The sequence below is a fragment of the Homarus americanus genome, unplaced genomic scaffold, assembly GCF_018991925.1.
Source record: "Homarus americanus isolate GMGI-L3 unplaced genomic scaffold, GMGI_Hamer_2.0 scaffold45562, whole genome shotgun sequence".
NCBI classification, from domain to species: Eukaryota; Metazoa; Arthropoda; class Malacostraca; order Decapoda; family Nephropidae; genus Homarus; species Homarus americanus.
In genome coordinates, this window is record NW_024744839.1 from 6,028,683 (window position 1) to 6,051,228 (window position 22,546).

Consider the following 22,546-nt stretch of genomic DNA (forward strand, 5'->3'; position numbering starts at 1 on the left):
CCTGCTTGGTTTGGTTAAATAAAGCTTTCTTGATCTCTTAGGCCCCATGCTAGATTCCGACAATGTCAACACATGTTTTTAAAGTTAAACTAGCTGTAAATAAAGAATATTTTCTTTTAAAATAACACTGCACTAAGCTATATATTGTCAATATGTAAAATAAATTTCAAAATGACCAATAATTTTTCTTGGAAAAAAGCATTTAGTTGAAGAGTCTCAAACAGATGTTACCTCCACTGAAAACAGAGAGAGACTAGCAACAGCACGCTTTTAATGTTAAGAGGCTGGATGGCGCTCATAAAACCAGTCACTTTGCAATTAATTATGTTCAATAATTGTTAAAAATGACTAACAAATTTAATATTAAACTTTTAAAATTATTGAATAGTATAAACTTCTTGATACAGAGTATTTACTAAAATAGTAAAGAAATTTAAGCCTAGAACCGATTAATGTATTGGCGGACTAATACTAAAGCTGGTTGACTAGCAAGTGAGGTATGTTATTTTAATCGCTATATGAAAAATCACCTAACAAATGGTTATTCAGGAACCTAACCCATTCGTATAGTGAAGGTTAATGGTATTTACATTACTTGTTATGTATGGAATATTATAGAATTAACACTGTTCTGAGTAAAGAACAGATCGAATTATGAACAGGGTCCAGGAACTTAACCTGGTCGGAAGTTAGATAAGATATTTGCTTTGCATAAGTCATTCCTTTCTTTCTTGTTTTTATAGGTTGTGCTACAGGACATGGTGGTACACCAGGTGATGACTTGACAGCAGATGACAGTGCCAGTAATGCAGGAGGTATATGTCGAGACTTCAATGGTCTTGAAGAATTCCCCTCGTTATGTTTACCTCCAGGATTGTCAGATAAACAGGGTTACAAGGTAAACTGTCTCTTGCTCTCATATACTTATACTCATCTTTAAACTATAGTTTTTGTTTGTTAAATGATGAGACAGTGATGAGGTACATCTGGATATGTGTGTGTGTGTGTGTGTGCGCGTGCACATGCGTCTTGTAGAGGGTGGTGTAATTCATCTAGAGTGGCAGCATTATGTTATTGCTAAGATGTAGGCACTACTAGTTTCCTTTTAGCTACCACTGCTAGGGAAGCAGCCTTGCATAAGTCTTTCCCTGCCAATATACAAGTCCCTCACCACCTAGAGTCCTGCTGTGCCTCCTTGTGACAACACGGTAACTGGGTGTCTCGTAGCCCCAGGCTAGACCAGCAGGGGATCTCAGAGCAGCAGTGGGCCCAAGAGGTATGGCACAGAGGCCCACTGGCATGTGGACATGCCTTGGTGCCTACCAACCACTGCCCCATTGCCTTGGGAATTAACGTTGGTCGGTATAAGCTGGAGTAAACCATGAAAGAAAAATCTGTGGTGGAGCTCCACATCAGGCAGACATGCTTATGGAGCTCCGGTAAGACCCCAACGGCAGAATAGGCGGAAGAGGTGACCAACACGGGAACCTAATGAATACTCCAGCAGATGAAGGCAATGCGAGATGGACAGGCTACTAAGGCAAAACCCAACAAACTGGGCTATTGGCAGTCTAATGCAACTCGCCTTCTCTCCAGTTGTTGCACCTGCCTGCACCACTGGATCAGGAAAAGGGAAAGCCAAGATGTGTGGTTGCAACCTGCACTCCTGCCTCACCATTTAAAAGTACTCACGCACAGCCATCATTCAGCTCATCATAATTTCCATCATCATCAGAACCCCTAAGCCCCCAAAGTCCTATGGTAACAGGGACAAGCAGAAACGACTGCCAGGAGTCTCTAGTCACAACTTTGGACATGGATGACATAGATAAGTTGGTCATTTATGCACTTGGATCTCTGCGGCAGTGCAGTCGGGTCCTGTCTGTGCAACTGAGCATCTGTACAGCATTCCCAGTTTTCGGGAAGCAGCTTTAGCAATGTTGAGAATGTGTGATTTCCATGACATATTAGAGGAAATGGTGAGGCCCAGCATATCTATTTCAGGATTTGGCAGAATGATAGCGTCCTGAAATGTAATTGGTGGGAGATCATCTAATTTAGAAAGTGTAATTAGTAAATACTGAGTTATATTAATATTGAATTTAACCAAGTTTCTACCTCCCCATTAGTTGGCAATAGAATGTGATGAATAGAATTAAGCAGATAGGATGGTACTGCTAGGAAAGTCTGTAGTAATACGTACTGTATACTGGATAAAACATTGGAAAGCAATATACATAGTGTAGTAATACATAGCAATATTTTTAGAAGGCGCTTTCCAACCCACAAGGCAAAATTGGCCCATTGAACTGTTATCTTATCTTGATAAATTCATCTTTCAATGTCTGTATTTTTTATGCTCTGTGCTACACAACCCCATAATTCCCAACTATTTAAAGATTTTTGTGCCTTCTATTTATTCTATTTAATCACCATGTGCTGTTAAATTGTGCATCTCTTAATAATGGAATGACCAAAAAAGTGTAATGAGTCAAGGGTAAATGTTACAAGAAGCAAACATGGATATAATGAAGAATAAGAAAATTAGATGTAGATTCAGTATTACAATGTGATGGGGTGACAAATGTAGTCTGAATGAATACAGTATATGGAGATTTGGATTGGAAAGGTTTGAGCTTTTGTAATAAGATGAACATAGTTATATAACGAGAGTGTAGTTCAAGGTAAGGCAGTACAATACAGTACCGTACAGTAGTGAGAGAGCACATATCATTTGAAGAACTTTCACTGGGGTAGTTGGGAAAGAGTGAACAGTTGAGGAACTGTGTTTAGGGTATTCAGGGAGGACTTCTATTTTAGAAATCTTCAGTTGGATAATCTGGTAGGAGAGATTAGACATAACTCATTTAAGAACCTGAAAGTGGAATAGACAAGATGGATCCTTCATAAGGTTTAGTATTATGCTGTGCTAATAGACTTTACCCACACCATATTGTATCATAGTGGAAAAAGGTGCTGTACCTTATATAAATAATACAGTACACCAAAATGTAAACATTTAGAAAATTAATTAATAAATTAACCCTTTACAGGCATTTGAAGTTAACACCAGTATTCGAGAAGGAAAGGGCAATGTACTAAAACTCTTCAATGAAGAATGTGGTCTCGCTCTGTGGATGGTGCATCTATACCTGGGAAACCGTTTTCTTCCATCGGAAAAATTCCTACCTAGATAGTGTATCACTGTGCAATTTTGATCTTCAAGAATCTTTTTCAGAAGGTGAGTACAGTAAGAACAATTGAGGAAAGATTATATGAAATTCTCTTGATCATTGCTATCATAGTCCTATTGCTGTACCAGTACAGAAGTCTCAGATTATTTCGTGAGATAGGGACTAAGAATATTTACTAAGTAAAAAATTAAGATATAGAAATACTGGAGTACAGTACATGTAATTCACTTGAAAATAAGGGATTAAGGACCAGAGGCTAAAAAAATTCACCAAACAATGCTTAAAAATTTTATTTACTTCATGCAAGCAAAAAATGTACACCTTGGAATAATAAAATTTGCTTGGAGGGAATATTAATTTATGTCCCTTATTTCTTGTAATATTAAGTACCAGTATACTTTAAATTTATGCATCTCTAACATACAGGGGAGTCTAGAAAAAATTTGCACAAGCTGTGGTATCCTTGTCAGTGCTACTTAAATCTTACTCTGCTTTAAATCTTAAATTACCTTAGAACAGGGGTGTCAAACTCATGGCCCGCAGGCCAAATGTGGCCCATGGGATGGTCAGGTGGCCCAGGGATGACGGTAAAATTTATCATCCTTTGAAATTATGATAGAAATAGATATGTTGTTTATTTAGTAAAATTAATATTCTGTACTTAAGATCAGACAAACCCAAATGAGGTAAGCCAGGTAAGGCAATGTGTGAAGCTGTAAACTTCAATCCTGCAAATATGTGATAAAGCACTTGTGTTGGCCCTGAAGACTGTAACTAAAATAAGAATTGGCACTTGAAAGGTTTTGAGTTTGACACCACTGCCTTAGATTAACAATTCCCTGTTTTTCTTCCCAGAGGAAATTTTATCATTGAACTGGATGTTTTTATCCATATTGGCAGAGATTTCATCAAGTTTTCACGAAAGAAGGATACAGGTGTGTTTCTACTCCTTCCAACACACACTCAAAATTTAACTTTACTACTTGTTACTCAACATTATCCGTTTATTTTTACACAGGAACAACAAAACAAGAATATAAAGTAAGGTTTTATTCATCTTCAAATTCATGAACCAAAAACACCTATTGGAATGAGAAAAAGGGACAAGCTATGTTGGTGTGGCCTTCCTGGTAGGGTGATAACTCTGTCTACTGTAAGTGTAAGCATGCACATAACCACTTATAAACATTATTATGCATTCTATGCTATTTTCCATTTTATTTATACAGTGGTCCCCAAGTTAACAAACACAATCCGTTCCAGCAGGTTGTTCGTTAACCGAAAAATTCGTTAACCGAAACCATTGTTTCAATGGGTTTTTGTGTAATTGGTTCCAGCTCACCGAAAATTGCCTAAATTCAACAAAAATGGTAGAAAAGTTCACTTACTTTGAGGTGTGTATGTAGAAGGCTCCTGGATGATGATGATGATGATGATGATGGGAATTAGAATGGGGGTGGAGGAGAAGGAAGAAGAAGGCATTGGGGTGGAAGAGAAGTCACCCCATGGCACCATTTCACCCATAAAATTTTAGTTCTCTTGGTGTATTTCAAGATTATTTTCTTTAAATCAACACTGCACTGCATTATATATTGTCAATATGTAAAATATATTTCAAAATGACCAATAATTTGTTGGAAACACAGAAAAAGCGTTTAGTTGAAGAGAGTCTCAAGCAAGATGTTACCTCCAGTGAAAACAGAGATACTACTGTTTGCTGTGTTAAGAGGCTGGATGCGCGCATTAAACTAGTCACTTTACCTTCAATTATGTTCAATAATTGTTAAAATGACTAAAAATTGAATATTAAACTTTTAAAATTATTGAATAGTATAAACTTCTTGATATTTACTAAAATAGTAAGGAATTTAAGCCCTAGAACCGATTAATGTATTGGCGGACTAATACTAAAGCTGGTTGACTGGCCAGTGCAAGCGAAAACATGTTGAGGTCGGTTTGTAAGAAATTCGTTAACCGAATTTAAGAATCTTATGGGAGGCAGTTCGTTAACCGAGGCGTTCGTTAACGGAGAGACCACTGTACAGTAGAATCTCGGTTTTCCGGGGTCCGGGTAACCATCAGATTCAACTAACTGGTAACAAAACGAAATAATAATAATGAAAATAAAAATTCCTCCAAAATCAGCAAGAATCATAAATGTGAATACAGTCATCCCTTGGTTTATCGTCTAATTGGGACCACGCCGAGTGTGATAACGAAAAATTGATAATGAAACTACAGAACCTATGGAATTTATTCTAATTGGTTCCAGGCACCCAAGACCCAACCCCAATTTTCCCATTTTACGACCATTTAGACTCACTAAAGATATGGATAATGTTATGGTAAGTATCAGAAACACACATAGGCATGGCTAGGTTTATTACAAAGTGATGAAAAATGCGCTCAGTACTGTAGTCCACAAAACATGTAGCTATGCTTTCTTTATTTGAGTCCCCCGTCTGAGGAGTCCGTTTCTCATCGCTTCAGGACACCTGAGTCCTTCGTTTTCTCTCAATCTTAGAGTGCACCCGAGACTTCGTTATTCCTTAGTAATGACACAGAATTTGAAATTGCATCTGGGGTTGCAATTGTTGAGACAACTTAGGTATGTCTGATTACAGCAAATGTGTTTTTGTTAATTTGTAGGTGAAAGATTTTATCCTCAATAGATGTAGGTGAAGCAAGGGTATAACAATACACCTGAAGGCAACTGCGTGATAATTAAATTCTCGGCCTGAAAAATGCACTATAACAACAGGTGTGCAGATTTTGATGGAGGCGTGATAACGAAAATCGCGATAACCAAGTGCGCTATAACCAAGGGATGACTGTACTGCATGCAATGGGGATGAACTGTCATATTTATTATGATAAACAGTAAAATTGATGCATAGCATATCATAAAATACATTAGTGCATATTTTATGTAAGAAAAATAACTCTTTCACACTCGAAAACCCCTCTGGGTGATTTTACGCAGTTCAGGTAGGCGGTCACCCAGCCACTCATTTATTGCCCACTTCCTTCACACAAGTTCACAGTGAATTTGATCGAGGGGGCTAAGTTGTTAAGTTGTGGCAGGAAAGCTTTTAGGTCCTCATTACATGGCCAGAATATACATATCAACATATCTAAAAGACTGCAGTAAAATTTAATAGTTTCTTTTCAAAGAATTCCATATATAGGTTGGTATGGCAATGGGTAATCCACTCTCACCTGTATTAAGCAACCTATATATAAATTCTTTGAAAAGAAACTATTAAGTAATATTTTACCACCTTCAGCAGTCTGGTTTAGATATGTTGATGATGTATTAATAATAATAATAATAATAATTAACGGTTTATTGAAAAAATTCTGCAGCCCGAAGGCTGAAAATATACATCGGACACAAATGACTTATTACATACATTGGTGGTTTAACAAAAGCCTTCATTAGAGAAAGGTAAAGGAACATACAGTGAACACACAGATTAATGTAGGTGTTGAACAGCAAACTCGTAGTGTAGTAACTCCCTCCCAGATGGTGTTAGGAGGAACTCACGTGGTGTAGTAGTTCCCTCAGATGTTGTTATGAGGGACCTGGCGTGGTGTAGTAATTCCCTCACAGATGGTGTAATGAGGACTAAAAAGCTTTCCTGCCACAACTTAACAACTTAGCCCCCTCAATCAAATTCACTGTGGAATTAGAGCAAGACTGTAAATTGCCATTCCTAGACTGTCTGATACACAGAATAGGTAACACTTTTAAGTTTAGTATTTATAGAAAACCAACTAATGTGTGTTCATACATTCATTATTATTCTGCCCACCATAATAAAGTCAAACAGTCAGTATTTTCAACAATGTTTTCGTGCCTTGAGAATTTGCAGTCGAATTCATTGATGAGGAATACAAATATATATATAATATTGGCTCAAACTACAATACCTAGATCTTTCATAGACAAATGCCTAAACATTACTAAGAAAACTTTTTATAGAACTGATCCCAAGCCCACCCATGACCATAAGAATATCTTATATTACCATTTCACAAAAATTTCTCACACATTCCTTCACAACTAAAACCTGGAACGTCAATGTGGCATTTAAAACTCATGCACATTAAACAAATGTTAATCAAGAACTCCCCAACAACACAATTGGTTGCATTTATAAAGTTCCTTGCAAGGAATATGTTTTACTTAGGCCAGACAGGTAAAGATCTTTAACGGATTAAACAACACAAATACAGTGTTAGGACAGGCCAGGAATCCAATGCTCTGTTTGTTCATTTGAGGATAACAAGCATTGCATTGACTGGGATAATGCCTCCTCAATATTACCATATAATTCAATTGATAGTAGGAACATCATAGAATCTAGTCTTATTAAACATACGAAGCATTCAACATGAATTTGAGTAACGGCATGTACAAGCTGGACAATTTTGTAATTAAGAAGATTTGTAACCAGGTGAGAAGGCGGGTCACCTGACCACCACGTTGTGTGCTATTTAAAGATTAGTCGGGTCATTACCTAATACCTGACCATTGTGGACCTGGTCTCACCCTCCTCTGTATATATACACCTTGGTTTGTATTTCTCTCTCTAGTCTGTACTCACCCCTGAAAGATGTGAATTACAGCGCTTGGGAACTTCGTGTTTTCTTCTTTCCTTGTAGTTATCAGCATATATATATATATATATATATATATATATATATATATATATATATATATATATATATATATATATATATATATATATATATATATACATACATACATACATACATACATACATACATACATACATACATACATACATACATACATACATACATACATACAGTGACCCTTTGTTTAATATAGGTTGTTAACTTGGCTTCAAGTCTTCAATTGGTTAACTAACAAAAATTCGGTAAACAATTTCTTAGAACCGACCTCAACATGTTTTGCTTGCCTGACCAGGCAACCAGCTTTAGTATCAGTCCGCCAATACAGTAATCGGTTTAGGGCTTAAATTCCTTACTATTTTAGTAAATATCAAAAGTTTATACTATTCAATAATTTTAAAAGTTTAATATTCTTTTTTTTAGTCATTTTAACAATTATTGAACATAATTGAAGGTAAAGAAACTAGTTTCTGGCATGCCATCCAGCCTGTTAACACACCAGACAGGTAGTCTCTCTCTGTTTTCAGTGGAGGTAACATCTTGCAGACTCTCTTCAACTAAACGCTTTTTTCTGTGTTTCAAAGCAAATTATTGGTCATTTTGGAATATATTTTACATATTGACAATATATAATGCAGTGCAGTGTTGATTTAAAGAAAATAATCTTGAATTACACCAAGAGAACTAAAATTTTATGGGTGAAATGGTGCCATGGGGTGACTTCTCTTCCACCCCAATGCCTTCTCTTCTTCCTTCTCCTCCACCCCCATTCTAATTCCCATCATCATCATCATCCAGGGCCTTCTACATACACACCTCAAAGTAAGTGAACTTTTCTACCATTTTGTTGAATTTAGGAAATTTTCGGTGAGCTGGAACCATTACCCAAACCCATTGAAACAATGGTTTCGTTAACATTTTTCGGTGAACGAACGACCTTCTGGAAGCAGTTGAGTTCGTTAACGAGGTCACTGTATATATATATTTACTTTTACATGTCTAAGCAGTTTTTCTTTTTTCAGGAACATCCCTGGACATATCAGCAGTTCCAGCCATTCCAGAGTTTCCTTGTCGATGGATAGCCCAAAAAGTTGTTGCAAACTGTTAATGTAAATTTCCCAAGCGGTAGAATTTAACTTACAAATTTGTATGTTTAAAAGTTTCACTTTCAGAAGTATTTATTCCATTTTTGTAAATCTTAATGGTCTACGTAGCCATCTGGTTTACCCCTGTCATTTCATACATCCACTCTCCAAAACCATTCAATGCCATCCTTCCCTGTCTTGTATGCACACTGCTACTTCATGGTACACACGCACGCCATAGTTAATGAACATAGAATATACAGAACCTCACATGACATTGTTTCCTCACCAGACCTCTGTGAAAGGGTGGTAAGAGGGAGTTAAGACAAATGAAATCAATGATTGGTACACCTAAAAAGTATTGTGTTGTGACCATCTGTTTGTTTAGCAGCTTTGACATACCAGACAGACCTCTTGGGAAGGTATAATTTAATAACAGGAATCTGAAATGCATGTAACCAAGAGGATTTCATAAATTTGATATACTGTATGAGAACATAACATAACATAAGAATGGAAGAAACTGCAGTGGGATGACCTTGCTAATCTTGTAACTAACACTCCTTTGTACTAACCCAATTAATTTATTAGCCCTGTTTTAGCAAATACACATTGCTTACTTGGGTTAAGATTCCCACTTATCGTTACTCCATAATCTTTCTCTGAGTGGGATTTCTCAATAACAGTTTTGTTCATCTGGTATCCCTGTTTACATTTCCTATACTGAGTACTTTTCATTTGTCCATATTAAATTTCATCTGCCATTTTTCAGATCATTCAAAATTTGTATTTACATCTTCCTGTAGTTTTGCGGAATTCGCGTCAGATTTAATTACACGCCCTATTTTAGTGTCATCAGCAAATTTACTTATGTTGCTGTCTATGCCGATATCTATGTCATTTATGTATACAGTGAGTTCTGCTATAACGCGTGTTTTGATAACTTGAATTTGCTCTAACGCGATTTATGAATTAGGAACGATATTTGTATAATCAAGCCTTTGTTTTCTCTATTAGCGATTTTGCTTACTATTTCTCCAATTTTGTGGTACAGTGGGGGTATGCTATACGAATCTAATTGGTTCTAGAACCTTGTTCGTTATAGCATTAGATTGATTATAGGTTAATCCGTTCCAGGCCCCAAATACAACCACTTAACACTGAAAAATATAATATAAAATTGTAAAATTGTAAAGTGCATAAATATGCATCTAAACCAAATAAAGAATATCATTAATATTTGTAATAAAAAAACAATAAATTAAAAAAAAAATTAAATAATGTTAGATTGTAGGAGTTTCGTTGTTATAGCATTCTCAATTTTATAGGTAAAACCGTTAGTTATAGGAATATTAGTAGTAGGATCGTTCGTTATAGCATAACCCTGTATTAACTGTGAATATAGTAAAGAAGAATATCAACAAAAAGCGTTCTGGTGATAGAATTCGGTGATGATAGTAAGAAAGGATATAACACTTGAAGAAATCGATTTTATCAACCTGAATCACCCTTCTCCCCATCAAGTAAAGTGTTACATTTACTGTATGATTTCATTATTAGATATGAATGTAACATTTATTTAGACTGTGCTATCCTTTGTGTTAGGCTAACTACTAAATTTTTTCGATTTCGAGTAATCTGCACCTAACCCTATTTTCTCCATAAGCCCTGTTATTTCTATTACGCGATTTTCTATAACACGATATTTTACAAGAACACAATTATCGCAAGATAGCAGAACTACCTGTACAGTATTGTTACGAGTTGGGGATTTAGAATATAGTTAAAAGTCTACCCAGATCCCAACAGGCAACAACAATAAAAAAATAAAGACAATCGGACTATAAAAGGGTGCGAGTTTTTGTTGTGTATAATAAAGTACAGTTAAATTCACTTCACGTCAATTGAACCCAGAGGGTCCCGGCCATGAATCCGCTTAAGTGAACAACAGAACATATGGGATTAATTCCAATAGAACCCAGCCCGACCCCAAATCCACTTTTGACGACACATAACTATGACACATAACTATGTTGTAGTAAAAATTCTATCTTAACTTTATGATGGTATGAAAAAAACAAGTAATATAGAAGAGGTTAGGTTAAAAGGAAAGATAAAAAGGTTAACGGGAAAAATGAAGGTTACCTAAGAGAAACTAAGGATTGGGTGGAATTTACTTACGGTAGTAGAGAGTTGGGTCGGCATCGAGGATGGAGGCTGGTGGTTCGAGGCAGGGGAGCAGATTACTGGCCCTCAGGTGAATCACCGTGCCAGGTGAGTCACCATCACTGTCACCCACACTTGTTATGGCCTCCCTGACAAATCCCTCAAAGTCATCTTCACTGTCTCTACCTCTGTCACTATCACTGGCTTGGGCTGGCTGTGGTGGGTTGCGGGTGAAGAACTTGGTTATGCTTTTTTGACGGCTGGTGTTTATGTTGTCTTGATATACCCTGATGTACGGATCCATAGCCTGCACCAGCCGGGTATGGAAGAATTCATAGCGGTCATCGTTATTGTCGCGGGAAAGGAAGGACTTCATTTTCTCTGCACACTCCATGGCACCCTTAATATCACTATGACTTAAACTGTGTTCTTCGGAGAATGACGCACCTTCTTCTTCCTCTTCACTGACGTGATCTTCTTCCAACATCTCGTCGGCAGTCACTTCAGGATCTCTGATCACCGCCAGGATGTCTTCTTTGGTGGTCTCGGAGAAGCCTTCAGCTGTAATATTGTGCGCAGCTTCTCTGGCAAGGTCCACTGCTACTGCAACGGTCTGAACCTCACCAGTCACAGGCTCACTCCTCCTCTCACCTGGGATACCATGCAACACATGTCTCCATGCGTGACAAATCGTAGCAAAAGACAGCTGATCCCATGCCTCCACCAAGAAGTCTACAGCTTGTTTGACGTTAAACTTCTTCCAAAATTGTTTGACGAGAACTTCTTGAGTCGCCACCTCTTGTTCCTTGTCGCTTTTACTCTCGCTGTCGGTGTCACCCAGCTTACGCAACTCATCCTTGGTGTTGGTAGAGTCGTTCAGGAGCTTGAACTTCTTTGTAGAGTACGCAGCTTTCACATTGCAGATCAACTCCTGGTCCATGGGATGGATTAATGACGTGGTGTTGGGAGGAAGGAAGACCACTTTTACGTTGGGGTGACGATCCATAAGTAGGGGCGAGTGTCCAGGTGCGTTGTCAAGGAGCAACAAAATATTGAATGGAACATTCTGTTGCTCGCATAATTTCTTCACGTCAGGAACAAAACAGTCGTCAAACCAGAAGAGGGACAGAGAAGAGGACATCCACGCCTTACGTGCGGTTAGCCAGTGGACATTAAGCTTGTTCATGTCCATATTCTTGTAGGCGTGCGGCTTGCGGGCTGTGTGAATCACCGATAACTTTGGTTTACAGGTACCAGAGGCATTGGTGGTAAACAGGATGGTGATGCGTTCCTTCTGCAACTTCCGACCCCTTACCTTGCTGGCAGACTGGACAACGAAGGTCTTGGAAGGTAACTTTTTCCAGAAAAGACCAGATTCGTCCATGTTAAACACCTGGTCGTCACTGTACTGTCCTTCCTCCATAATCTCACGTAAAAACGGAGGAAAATCTCCAGCCGCCACACGGTCAGCACTCGCTTCCTCACCACCAATGTTGATGTTGGTGATCTTGTTCCTCTTCTTAAACCTATGCAGCCAACCAGAGGAAGCATTGAAGGGTTTGGGCTCTGCAATTCCCAGTTTACGTGACACTGCTGCATATAGCTCACGTGCGTACTCCTGCACTGAGCGCGTGTCCACCGCCATGTTGCGTCGCGCCTGACGCACCAAATAACTCACCAGCAAATTTTCCACTTTTGCCAGCACCCTGTTCTGGCAATACCTGATAGATGAAGCACCTGCAGACTTTGTGATTTTCATGTGCTCTTTGATCTTGGCTGCATCCTTCTTGATCGTACGAATCGTAGATTCGTTGACGCCATGCTGGCGCGCGAGATCAACTTGCCGTCTTCCTTTCTCCAAATCTTGAACAATTTGGTACTTCACCTCGTAGCTTAATGAACGTCGTATCTTCTTTGGCTTAGTGCGGCTGGGTCCAGGTAAGGAAAGGTCTCTCTCTGGGGACGGTGGTGGTCCGGCGGAAGCCATTTTACGGAACAATGGATGCGCGTTAACCCGGGGTGGCCTTGAGGGATGAAACTGCCGCGGCTAGGTCAAGCGTCGTCTCTCCTCCCTCCCTCCCTCCCCGGGGTGGTCACGTCATAATACTTTAAGCCAATTACAGCTAGCAGCAGAGGGGGTAGGGATGCATGGCCAATCACAGTCCGATACGTCATGTGACGTCAGTGATAACGCAACAAAGACACACACTGCGCAACCTTACCGCGCGGCTTGCCCAAGCGGAGGGAGGAGGAGGGAGAGGCAGGCAGGCGGGCAGGCGGGCGGGCGGGTGGCGCGTGGCGCGTGGGCAAAATCTAAAAATAGCATCTCGAGCCGGACACTCACCGCGTATATGTGGAAAAAATCCGTGTTAAGTGAAAGTTCAGCTCTGGCAAGGCACCGCGTATATGCGAAAACGCGCTAAGTGAAACCGCGTTAGGCGGGGTAATACTGTACCATAAATTCCTTAACAAAATATTCAGCTTTCTATAATTTACCCTTAACCATACTTAACCTAAACATACGCAACATTGGCTTAACAGTATATATACATATTTATACAACATACAACAAACAGAAGCAAGTGGAGGTGGGAGGCAATATAAGATTACAAAATACTCAAGTGCAGTGCTGAGATGGCTGAGTATTGAAGAAGATGGTAGGTAGTCACTGTGCCGTAGGTTTCCAGGATAGGTGATCCTAGTGTGGTCACTTCCCAGAGTGAACTGAACTCTCCTCGATCTGGAGCTGATGAGGAAGACTTGGAGGAGGTGACGCAACAATCAGGATATGGAGAAGGGAAACCCCGGAGTGGTAACTAAGACTAGTCATACTCGGGTTTCGTCCCTAGATGGTGTTGCTCGTGGTGCTGGGTAGGTAGATCATGACAATAGATGGCGTGGTTCGTAGTGCTGGGTAGGTAGATCATGACAATTGATGGCGTGGTTCGTAACAGTATAATAAATAATAATGGCCCAAGTACTGAGCCTTGAGGAACTCCACTAGTGACGTTGTTCCATTCGGATATAGTGCCGTTAATGCTCACTCGCTGTTTCCTGTCCTGTAACCACGCCCTAATCCATTTTAGAATAACTCCTTTAATGCCATGGGCTTCTACTTTTCTTATTAGTCTTTCGTGAGGGGGGACTCTGTTGAAGGCTTTGCTAAAGTCGAGATATACCACATCATAATTTTGCCCCTCATCCACTGATTTGAAAACAGATGAAAAGAATGTTAATAGATTAGTTTGACATGAATGCCTGCTTGTGAAGCCATGTTGGGAATCATAGATCAACTTGTGCTTCTCCAGGTGATTTTGAATAGAGTTTGAAATGATTTCTTCCAGTAATTTGTCTACAATTGATGTTAGACTGATTGGACAGTAGTTAAAGGATAAGTCAATATTACATTTGCAATCCTCCAGGATTCTGGTACTACAACTATTTTTAAGGACATGTTAAACAATTTTGCTAAGGGCATACTAAGCTCTTCCTTACATTCTTTTAATACTCTGGCAAATATCTCACTGGGACCTGGTGGCTTATTAGGCTTAAGTTTGTCTATTTGCTTACTAACATCATTACTAGTCACTACTATCTCGCTCAATTTATTTTCTTCACTATCTCTGTATAGAGTCGGTGCCTCGGGTATCATGTTTAAATTTTCAGTGGTGAAAACTGTTGAAAAATATTTTTTCAGATTATTGCTCATTTCTCCGTTGTCATCAGTTAGCTCGCCGGTATCTGACTGTATTGGTCCAATCTTTTCTCGTGTTTTAGTGTGATACATTTGATAGAATCCCTTGGTGTTTGACTTTGCCTCCCTTGCCACCTTCAGTTCATTATTCCTTTTTGCTTTTCTTATCTTGGTCTTAACCATACTGGCCAATACCTTATAATAATCTGGGAGGTAAACTTCACTACGATATATTATTCTACCTATAGCCTTCCTTTGTCCAATAATATTTTTTAAATAATTATTTATCCATTTAGAGTCTTTGATGTTTGATCTGAGTTTTCTGTATGTTATGTTCTGCCTTTGTGCATTAAGTAACTCATTATTTAAAATGTTGTGGAACTCATCAACCTCAGACCTCGTGATCAGGTCATCCTCAACCATCAGGTCTCTAGGTTAAGGTGAGCTCGCCCTCTGTGGTTACATTGTGTGAGGTCATGTAATTCACCCCTAAGCATGATGCCCCTTCTCTCAGTTGCCTCTTCAAACTATCAAAGTTTGTTTTTCTGAAATCTGGGAGTTCAGTGGAATTTTCCTTGCAACTGCCCTGAAATTCTAACTGGAATCTTATTTCTTTGTGATCACTGTTAGCCAGTTCTTTCCCTATCTCGACATTACTAATGAGATTTTCTGTTTGACAGAACTTAATCGAGTACTGTATATTATTACCCTGGGTGGGTTTGGTTATATGTTGGCTGAGGAAACAGTCCTGGATTGTTTCAAGAAAATCCTCTGATTCTGAGTTACCCGTAAGATCAATCCACTCTATTTGGCTAAAGTTAGTCACCTACTATACAGACTTTGCCATGTATGGAAGCCCTGTGCATTTCATCCCAAATAAGTTGCTCATTAACTCTGTCAAAATTAGGAGTCTATATGGTATATTACTCCTGTGATTAATTTTTCTCTACCATCAATTAATTCTATCCAAATTGTTTCAGCTCAGTTTTTATTTCCTTATTTATTTCACACTTCAGATTATACCTGACATAGATTGCCACCCTGCCTCCTTTCCTACTCTGCCTATCGGTATGGAATAATTTGTAACCTGCAATTTAGTATTCGACAGGTAACTCTCGAGTAAGTTTATCCATATTACGCGGATTTCCTTTACGAGTTTGGTCATTTACTTGGCACCTGGCCAGACCAGCAATTATTAGTTACGTGGTACATTCCATCATTTACGCGGGAAGCGGCGCGGGCAGGGTGCGCACAAGGTCGACCAGTCAACAAAACATTACCGAGTTCTTCACCCACCACAGCCAGCCCAAGTCAGTGATAGTGAGGATATGGACTTTCAGGGGTTTGACAAAGAGGCCTTGCAAGCCTCTGTGGTGGATAGTGATACAGGTGAGGGCCAATAGCTGCCCTATGCCTTGGAACCAACCTCCCATCCCCATGTACCCAGCCATCTCTTCTACTAACGTAAGTGTTAAAAAACCTAATATTATTGATATTTCTCTTAAATATTACAGTAATTGTGTGTGCATACCATCATAAAATTAAGATGTTATTTTTACTACAACGTATGTATTGTATCGGAAAAAGGGTAGTCTGGGGGTCGGCCCAGTCTCTATTTCAATTAATCCCATATGTTCTGTTATTTCGTTTACGCTTTTCTCGCTTTACACGGACCTCCATGGGTTTAATTGACCGTGTAAACCGAGACTATACTGTACAGTGATCCATCGGTTAATGAACACAATTCGTTCCAGAAGGTCGTTCGTTAACCGAAACCATTGTTTCAATGGGATTTTGGGTAATTGGTTCCAGCTCACCGAAAATTACATTAAAAATAAATGCAGTAATATGAGGGCCTGAGCTGCCACCATTTATGAGGGCCTGTGTGTGCCAGGAACAATTCCTTGTACTCTCATACTTATTACCATTGGTAGCGTGACGAGAGGAGGCTCGTGGGTAGATGTAATGATAGTATCAAGCAATAGGGAAGAAATAACGGTAAATACTGTAGGTAAATAATAGACACAATTATACAAATACACAATTTATTTAAACATGAATATGAAATTAGGAGAAAGAATTTATTTGTACCAACAGACGAAATCTAGTACTAGGCCCTCAGGCTCAACATACTCACACCACTACTGGGTGGACATATTCAATAACACTTCCAACCCTACTGGGTGGACATACTCAATAACACACAACTCTTATTGTCACTTAGCACCATAAAGACCAGGGGCAACTGCCACTACAACACTCAGTCGTCAGGGGTGATACTCAAGCAACAGCCATGGGGTCCAGCCACCATGGAGTACTTTCCGACGAACTCTGGAGATCCCAGTGGATTAATTCCACCATACAAATAGCCCTACTGAGTTAGACACTCATCTACCAATGATGGGGGCTGGTAGTGATGTGTGGCTTGGTGATCCGGGGTCACCTCGCAGGCCGAGAGTTAGGGCCAGACGAGCCAGCTATGGGGGCTATAGGTAGTCTGAAGTGTCTGACAGCCGGGTCTCACGAAGGTAACTGATCCTACTGGACCTCGGACATCTCCCCAGACATAGTGGATACAACATCCAAGCTACAGACACGGCCTAGGCTGCGTTAGGGACCTGTATGGATGAAGGGACGGGCACTCACTAACGGTAACAACAACATCACGTTTCAGGGGACGTTAAAGACGTAAATATGACTTCACTCAGAGCATATCAACTACGTTACTGTAACACTTGCACAATCAACTATTAATTGGGTCAAATCACTTAAAGAAGGGCGAATTACAACACAGAGTGGAATGGCATACCTGTATGGATGAAGGGACGGGCACTCACTAACGGTAGAAATGCCCGCGGGGCCCTCACTAAAAACAGACCAGGGAGCCCACCTACTTCTATTCCGATGAATTAATTTACTGTACACTCTGACGTTGAAACTGAGACTATGAACTCATTTTCATTCCCTACTATTATCTTCACTTACAATGCTCTGACTAAACTATCAAAAGCAAAATTAAATTGATTACAAAGGGTTGGATGGCAACAGGTCCCAACATACAGCGTCTGCTACTAAATCCGTGGATATTCAAAGTTCCCTCTAACAAAGACGGGGAAACAGAGAAAACGGGGGACGTTTCCACTCGGGGACTCAGAAGGTTTTGTGGACGTTTGAGCGTAATATGAATCCTTAAGGTTTTCAGGTTAGCCGTTATCATGATCATGACAGTAAAGTACACTTACTTTGAGGTGTGCATGTAGAAGGCTCCTGGTTGATTGTGATGATGATTAGAATTAGAAGTGGGGGTGGAGGAGAAGGGAGAATAGAAGGAAGTGGGGGTGGAAGAGAAATCACCCCATGCTTCATGCCGCCATTTCACCCATAAAATTTTAAGTTCACTAGGTGTAATTCAAGATTATTTTCTTTAAATCAACACTGCACTGCACTATATATTGTCAATATGTAAAATAAATTTCAGAATGACCAATAATTGTACTGAAAAAACATAAAAATAGTTTATGTTCAACAGAGTCTCAAGCAAGATGTTGCCTCCACTGAGCAGACACAAACTGACGCCTGCGGGGTGAGTCAAGTGGCTGTTTGGCGCGCTAAAAACTAGTTTCCTGTACTTCAATTATGTTCAATAATTGTTAAAATGACTAAAAATTTTAATATAAAACTTTTAAAATTATTGAATAGTACAACCTTCTTGATATTTACTCAAATGGGAACGAATTTAAGCCCTAGAACTGATTACTGTATTGACGGACTAATATTCCAGCTGGTGAGCCAGCGAAAACATGTTGAGAAGAATTCGTAAGGAATTCGTTAGCCGACTTTTTTTCGTTAACCGAATTGAAGATTCTTATGGAAGGTAATTCCTAAACCAAAATTTTGTTAACTGAGGGATCACTGTACATAGATTTTTTCGGTACACACCAACGCCCTGATTTCATCCATTTTGTTTCTCATATTTCTTCTGTTTGCGTAGTAGACATTTAAGTTAGTCGCGTTCTGAGTCCTCTCTTTGTCGCGTTTAGGTTTAACTCCCTGCCTAATTTTGTTTTGTCATCATTCCTAGCACTATTTCCCTGTAACCTTTCACTTTGTTTACCCGTCCCACTGCAGTCTCCTCCACCCCCATGCTCACATGTTCTCCGAGCAGTATAAAGACTTTGACATCTTTTGAACTGCCCTCTCAAGAGAGCCAGCCAGGGTTGCCACCCCATCCCTAGCATAAAAGTCCCTTCTGCCGTTGACACCAATTGCCCTTGACAACCATTCATTGCCAACTCTCCTTCTAGGCAGGACACCACATATGATAGGGATCCCTCCCTTCGACCTAATACATTCAGAAGCTGGCTTGAACTTATCAAGGAGCTCCTCACTCCTGCACCAGCCAATATCATTGCCATCACTAAGGCAGATAATGGGTTTGTTCCCATTACCAGACAAGATATTGTCCATCCTGTCAACTATATCCCCACACCAGCTCCTGGCAAACACCCTCATCCTACAGTATATTTTTATTTTTTACCACAAAAAGCTGTCCAGGTACTGTACCTGGGAATCACCAACAATTAAGGTTTTTGTACCTTCCTTGTCAGCCTTGTCCAATTCGTCTATCAAAGGACTGAAAGAGTTGGTACACTTAGGTGTTGTCATATCCTTGGTGTGTTTTTTCACCACCAGTTTGGTCGTCCCACTCCTCACAACCTTCCATTCGCCTGAGTTTTCGTCACACAGGGGCTTGCCTTGTCTCGTTTCTTCCATCATCCTCGCTATCACTTCCTTTGATTTCTTCCTTGGCCCTCAGAAGGGCACAGCTCTGTTCACAAGTAGCACTAGCCATTACTGACAATTAATCCCCGGGGGCTAAGCCTGCCGTGACCTTTCCTCTGGTGAGGTCAGAACACAACTCTACAAAGTGTGGCTTACGATCAGCCACTGGTGTTTGATGTGTATAGTCAAGAAAAACATATTCTGCATCTTTATTCTGTGTGTGAGATGAACATATTTATGGATGCATTATGCTCTCCCTAATGTAACGTCACTGCATACACAATGTAGCAGCCATGTCTCACATCAGCTGGTGTCTGGCTGTCCGAACTTGTCCACTCTCGGCATACCCATAGGATTGTTCAAGGGTGAAAGGAACTATTTTTTGTACATAAAATACAGTACAGTAAGTCCTCGCTTAATGTCAGGGATACGTTCCTGAAAATACGACGTTATACTGTATGAAACGTAAAGCGGATAAATTTTCCCCACAAGAAATAAATAAAATATGGGAGTTACGTTCCTGAGCCTCCCTTTGCCCCATGAATACAGAAAATTATTGCGTTTCTATAGAAAGTAGTGCATACATATACAAGTACCCCTCTACTGTACTAAGTTTGTATGGGTACTCACCGATGGGCAGAGGTGTCTGGTGGGTAGTGAAGCGGATGAGGCAGATGGTGTACTATGTATTGTTTTCATTGTTTATTACAGCAATTTTTGACGTATGCATAATACAAGATAAGAAAGGATTGAAAGCAATTCCCTTTTACTCAATGTTAAATATACCTATGACAACAAAGTTCCTGCAAACGAAGTGGGTTTCATGAGCAACTGAACATATCCACTTAAATTTTACGATAATTGTGGCTTCTGATGTTTGTTTACAAAACAAAATAAATACTTGAATAATTAAGGTACTTTTATTAATTTCCTTATCTAAACTATTGTGGATTATGAATTTGTGTGACAATGACTTGTATATACAGTATAGTTGTTGACTATTAAATGATTCTGCTTCTCGAGAGATATTCAGTGAAATTCTTAATACAATATACTTCTTGAAGTACAGTGCTGTACAGAAAGATATACTGTACTGTGCATTATAATTTCCAACTTGTATGTGCATATTCTAAGACGGGTTTCGTGCACATACATTACTATTTTGCTGTCACTTGGAATCAAGTATGATGATCATCCAGCTATGATATGAGTTATTAACAATGCACCTTCATTGGTGAACTTTGAGGTGATTTGAGAGGCCGATAAAAGGACCAGCAGGGCCATCCACGGATGTTGCACGTGTGGAGGGCTACATCTACAGTCTGCGCGGAATATTAAATTGCGATAGGGCCGACGAACTAAGTTCTTGCAAAAATAAGATCATATGTTGTGAAGGCTGTCCTGGGATGCGAGATCTCAAAACGCTTAGTTTGTTGGCAAGTGGTGACATTTGGCAACTGAGAACACGTCACGGTTTGTAGTCAGTGCGCCTCTGGCAACTGTGAGGGGAAGATTTATTGTGCGGGTTCCCGCGCCATGTGGCCATGTTTTGTCTAGTTTTAGGTGCATTAACCCGACATAGTGGCCATCAGAGATGTCCAGGAGGGTTACTACAAGAGACGATATTGCAGCAGTGATTGCATTGCACAAAGCGAACCATGTACTGAGAGAAATTTCGGCTCAGACTGGTGTGGCATTACGAGTTGTTCAAAATCTTGTCAAACGTTTCCGTGACCTTAGAGAGGACGAGTTACCAGCTCCATTACCTAAGTCTGGTAGGCCTAAATTATTGTCTCCACGGACACTTAAGGTTATTTCTCGACAAGTTCGGTCCAATCCCTCACTCACAGCACGTGAAGTGAAAGAGAGAAACCCCCGTCTTTTGAGTCACGTCTCGTTACGTTGTGTTCAACAAGCCCTGCACGATGACCTGGGATTTAAGAGCTTTCGTGCCCGCCCTAAACCTCTGTTGACAAAGAGACAAGGAAAATAGAATGAAATTTTGCAAGAAATATGAAGTGTGGGATTTAGAGTCATGGAAAAGTGTATTGTGGTCCGACGAGGCTACGTTTTCTGTGACTGGGAGTAGTGGTGGGAGGGTGTACCGCCTGCCCCACTCAGACGCACACCTCCCACAGTACACTGTAAAGACTGTTAAGCACCCTGCCTCACTTATGGTTTGGGCTTCCTTTACGTATTATGGTGTTGGTGAACTAGTAATCCTCCCTAAGAACCAGATGATGAATCAGTACAACTATCTTGAACTGCTCAGTGATTTCTTACCTGAATCATTTGATAAAGCTAAGGCAAGCCTTTTCATGCAGGACGGTGCCCCATGCCACACTGCTTAAAGTGTCATACAGTGGCTCAAAGACTGTGAGGTACCTTTCTTTAATGACTGGCCTGGCAGTAGCCCAGATCTTAACCCAACAGAAAATTTGTGGTCCATTGTTAAGCGTCGTCTGCGCGACGCTGACACATCATCAATCCCAAAGCTAGAAGCAGCCATCAAGGATACCTGGGCTAACTTGTCACCTGACCTCTTGCAAAACCTTGCTGACAGTGTTCCTCGAAGGCTAAAAGACTGTCTGAAGCGCAGAGGAAACACTACAAAGTATTAATTGAAGTGGTAAGTGTTACTTGACTTTATTTACATAACATAATCGTAAATATCAATATTTTTTCAGCACACGATCTCACATTCCGCGCAGACTGAAGTGCAGGAGTGGCTACGGTAGCATCTTTCTAGCGCCAGCGCTTGTCTGCCTTGGTAAGCAGTTGGGCTAACTCGCAAGTATTCATACCCTCTCATGTGGTGCTCCTCCAAGCGTTACAGTGTGGAGTGATCATCTCCCAGGTGAGGTCGATTTGGCAGGTTTGTCTTCAAGACTATCTTATACCTTTTCCTTTGCCCACCAGGTTACATTTACTATTCATTAGGTGACTCAAGTAGCTGCTTTGCC

At 40.0% G+C, this 22,546-nt stretch overlaps 1 protein-coding gene across 5 annotated transcripts in view; it reads left to right on the top strand.

Moving 5' to 3' along the window:
• The window catches only part of LOC121878228, a 37,261-nt gene extending 27,620 nt beyond the window's left edge, over nucleotides 1-9,641 (top strand). For all 5 annotated transcript variants that reach the window (XM_042384318.1, XM_042384317.1, XM_042384315.1 and 2 more), the window contains 3 exons: nucleotides 744-898; nucleotides 3,054-3,241; nucleotides 8,879-9,641. In XM_042384318.1, coding sequence (XP_042240252.1) covers nucleotides 744-898; nucleotides 3,054-3,197 — 299 coding nt within the window. In that variant the 3' untranslated portion in view covers nucleotides 3,198-3,241; nucleotides 8,879-9,641. The remainder of the gene's footprint in view (nucleotides 1-743; nucleotides 899-3,053; nucleotides 3,242-8,878) is intronic.
• The last annotated feature ends 12,905 nt before the right edge of the window (nucleotides 9,642-22,546 follow it).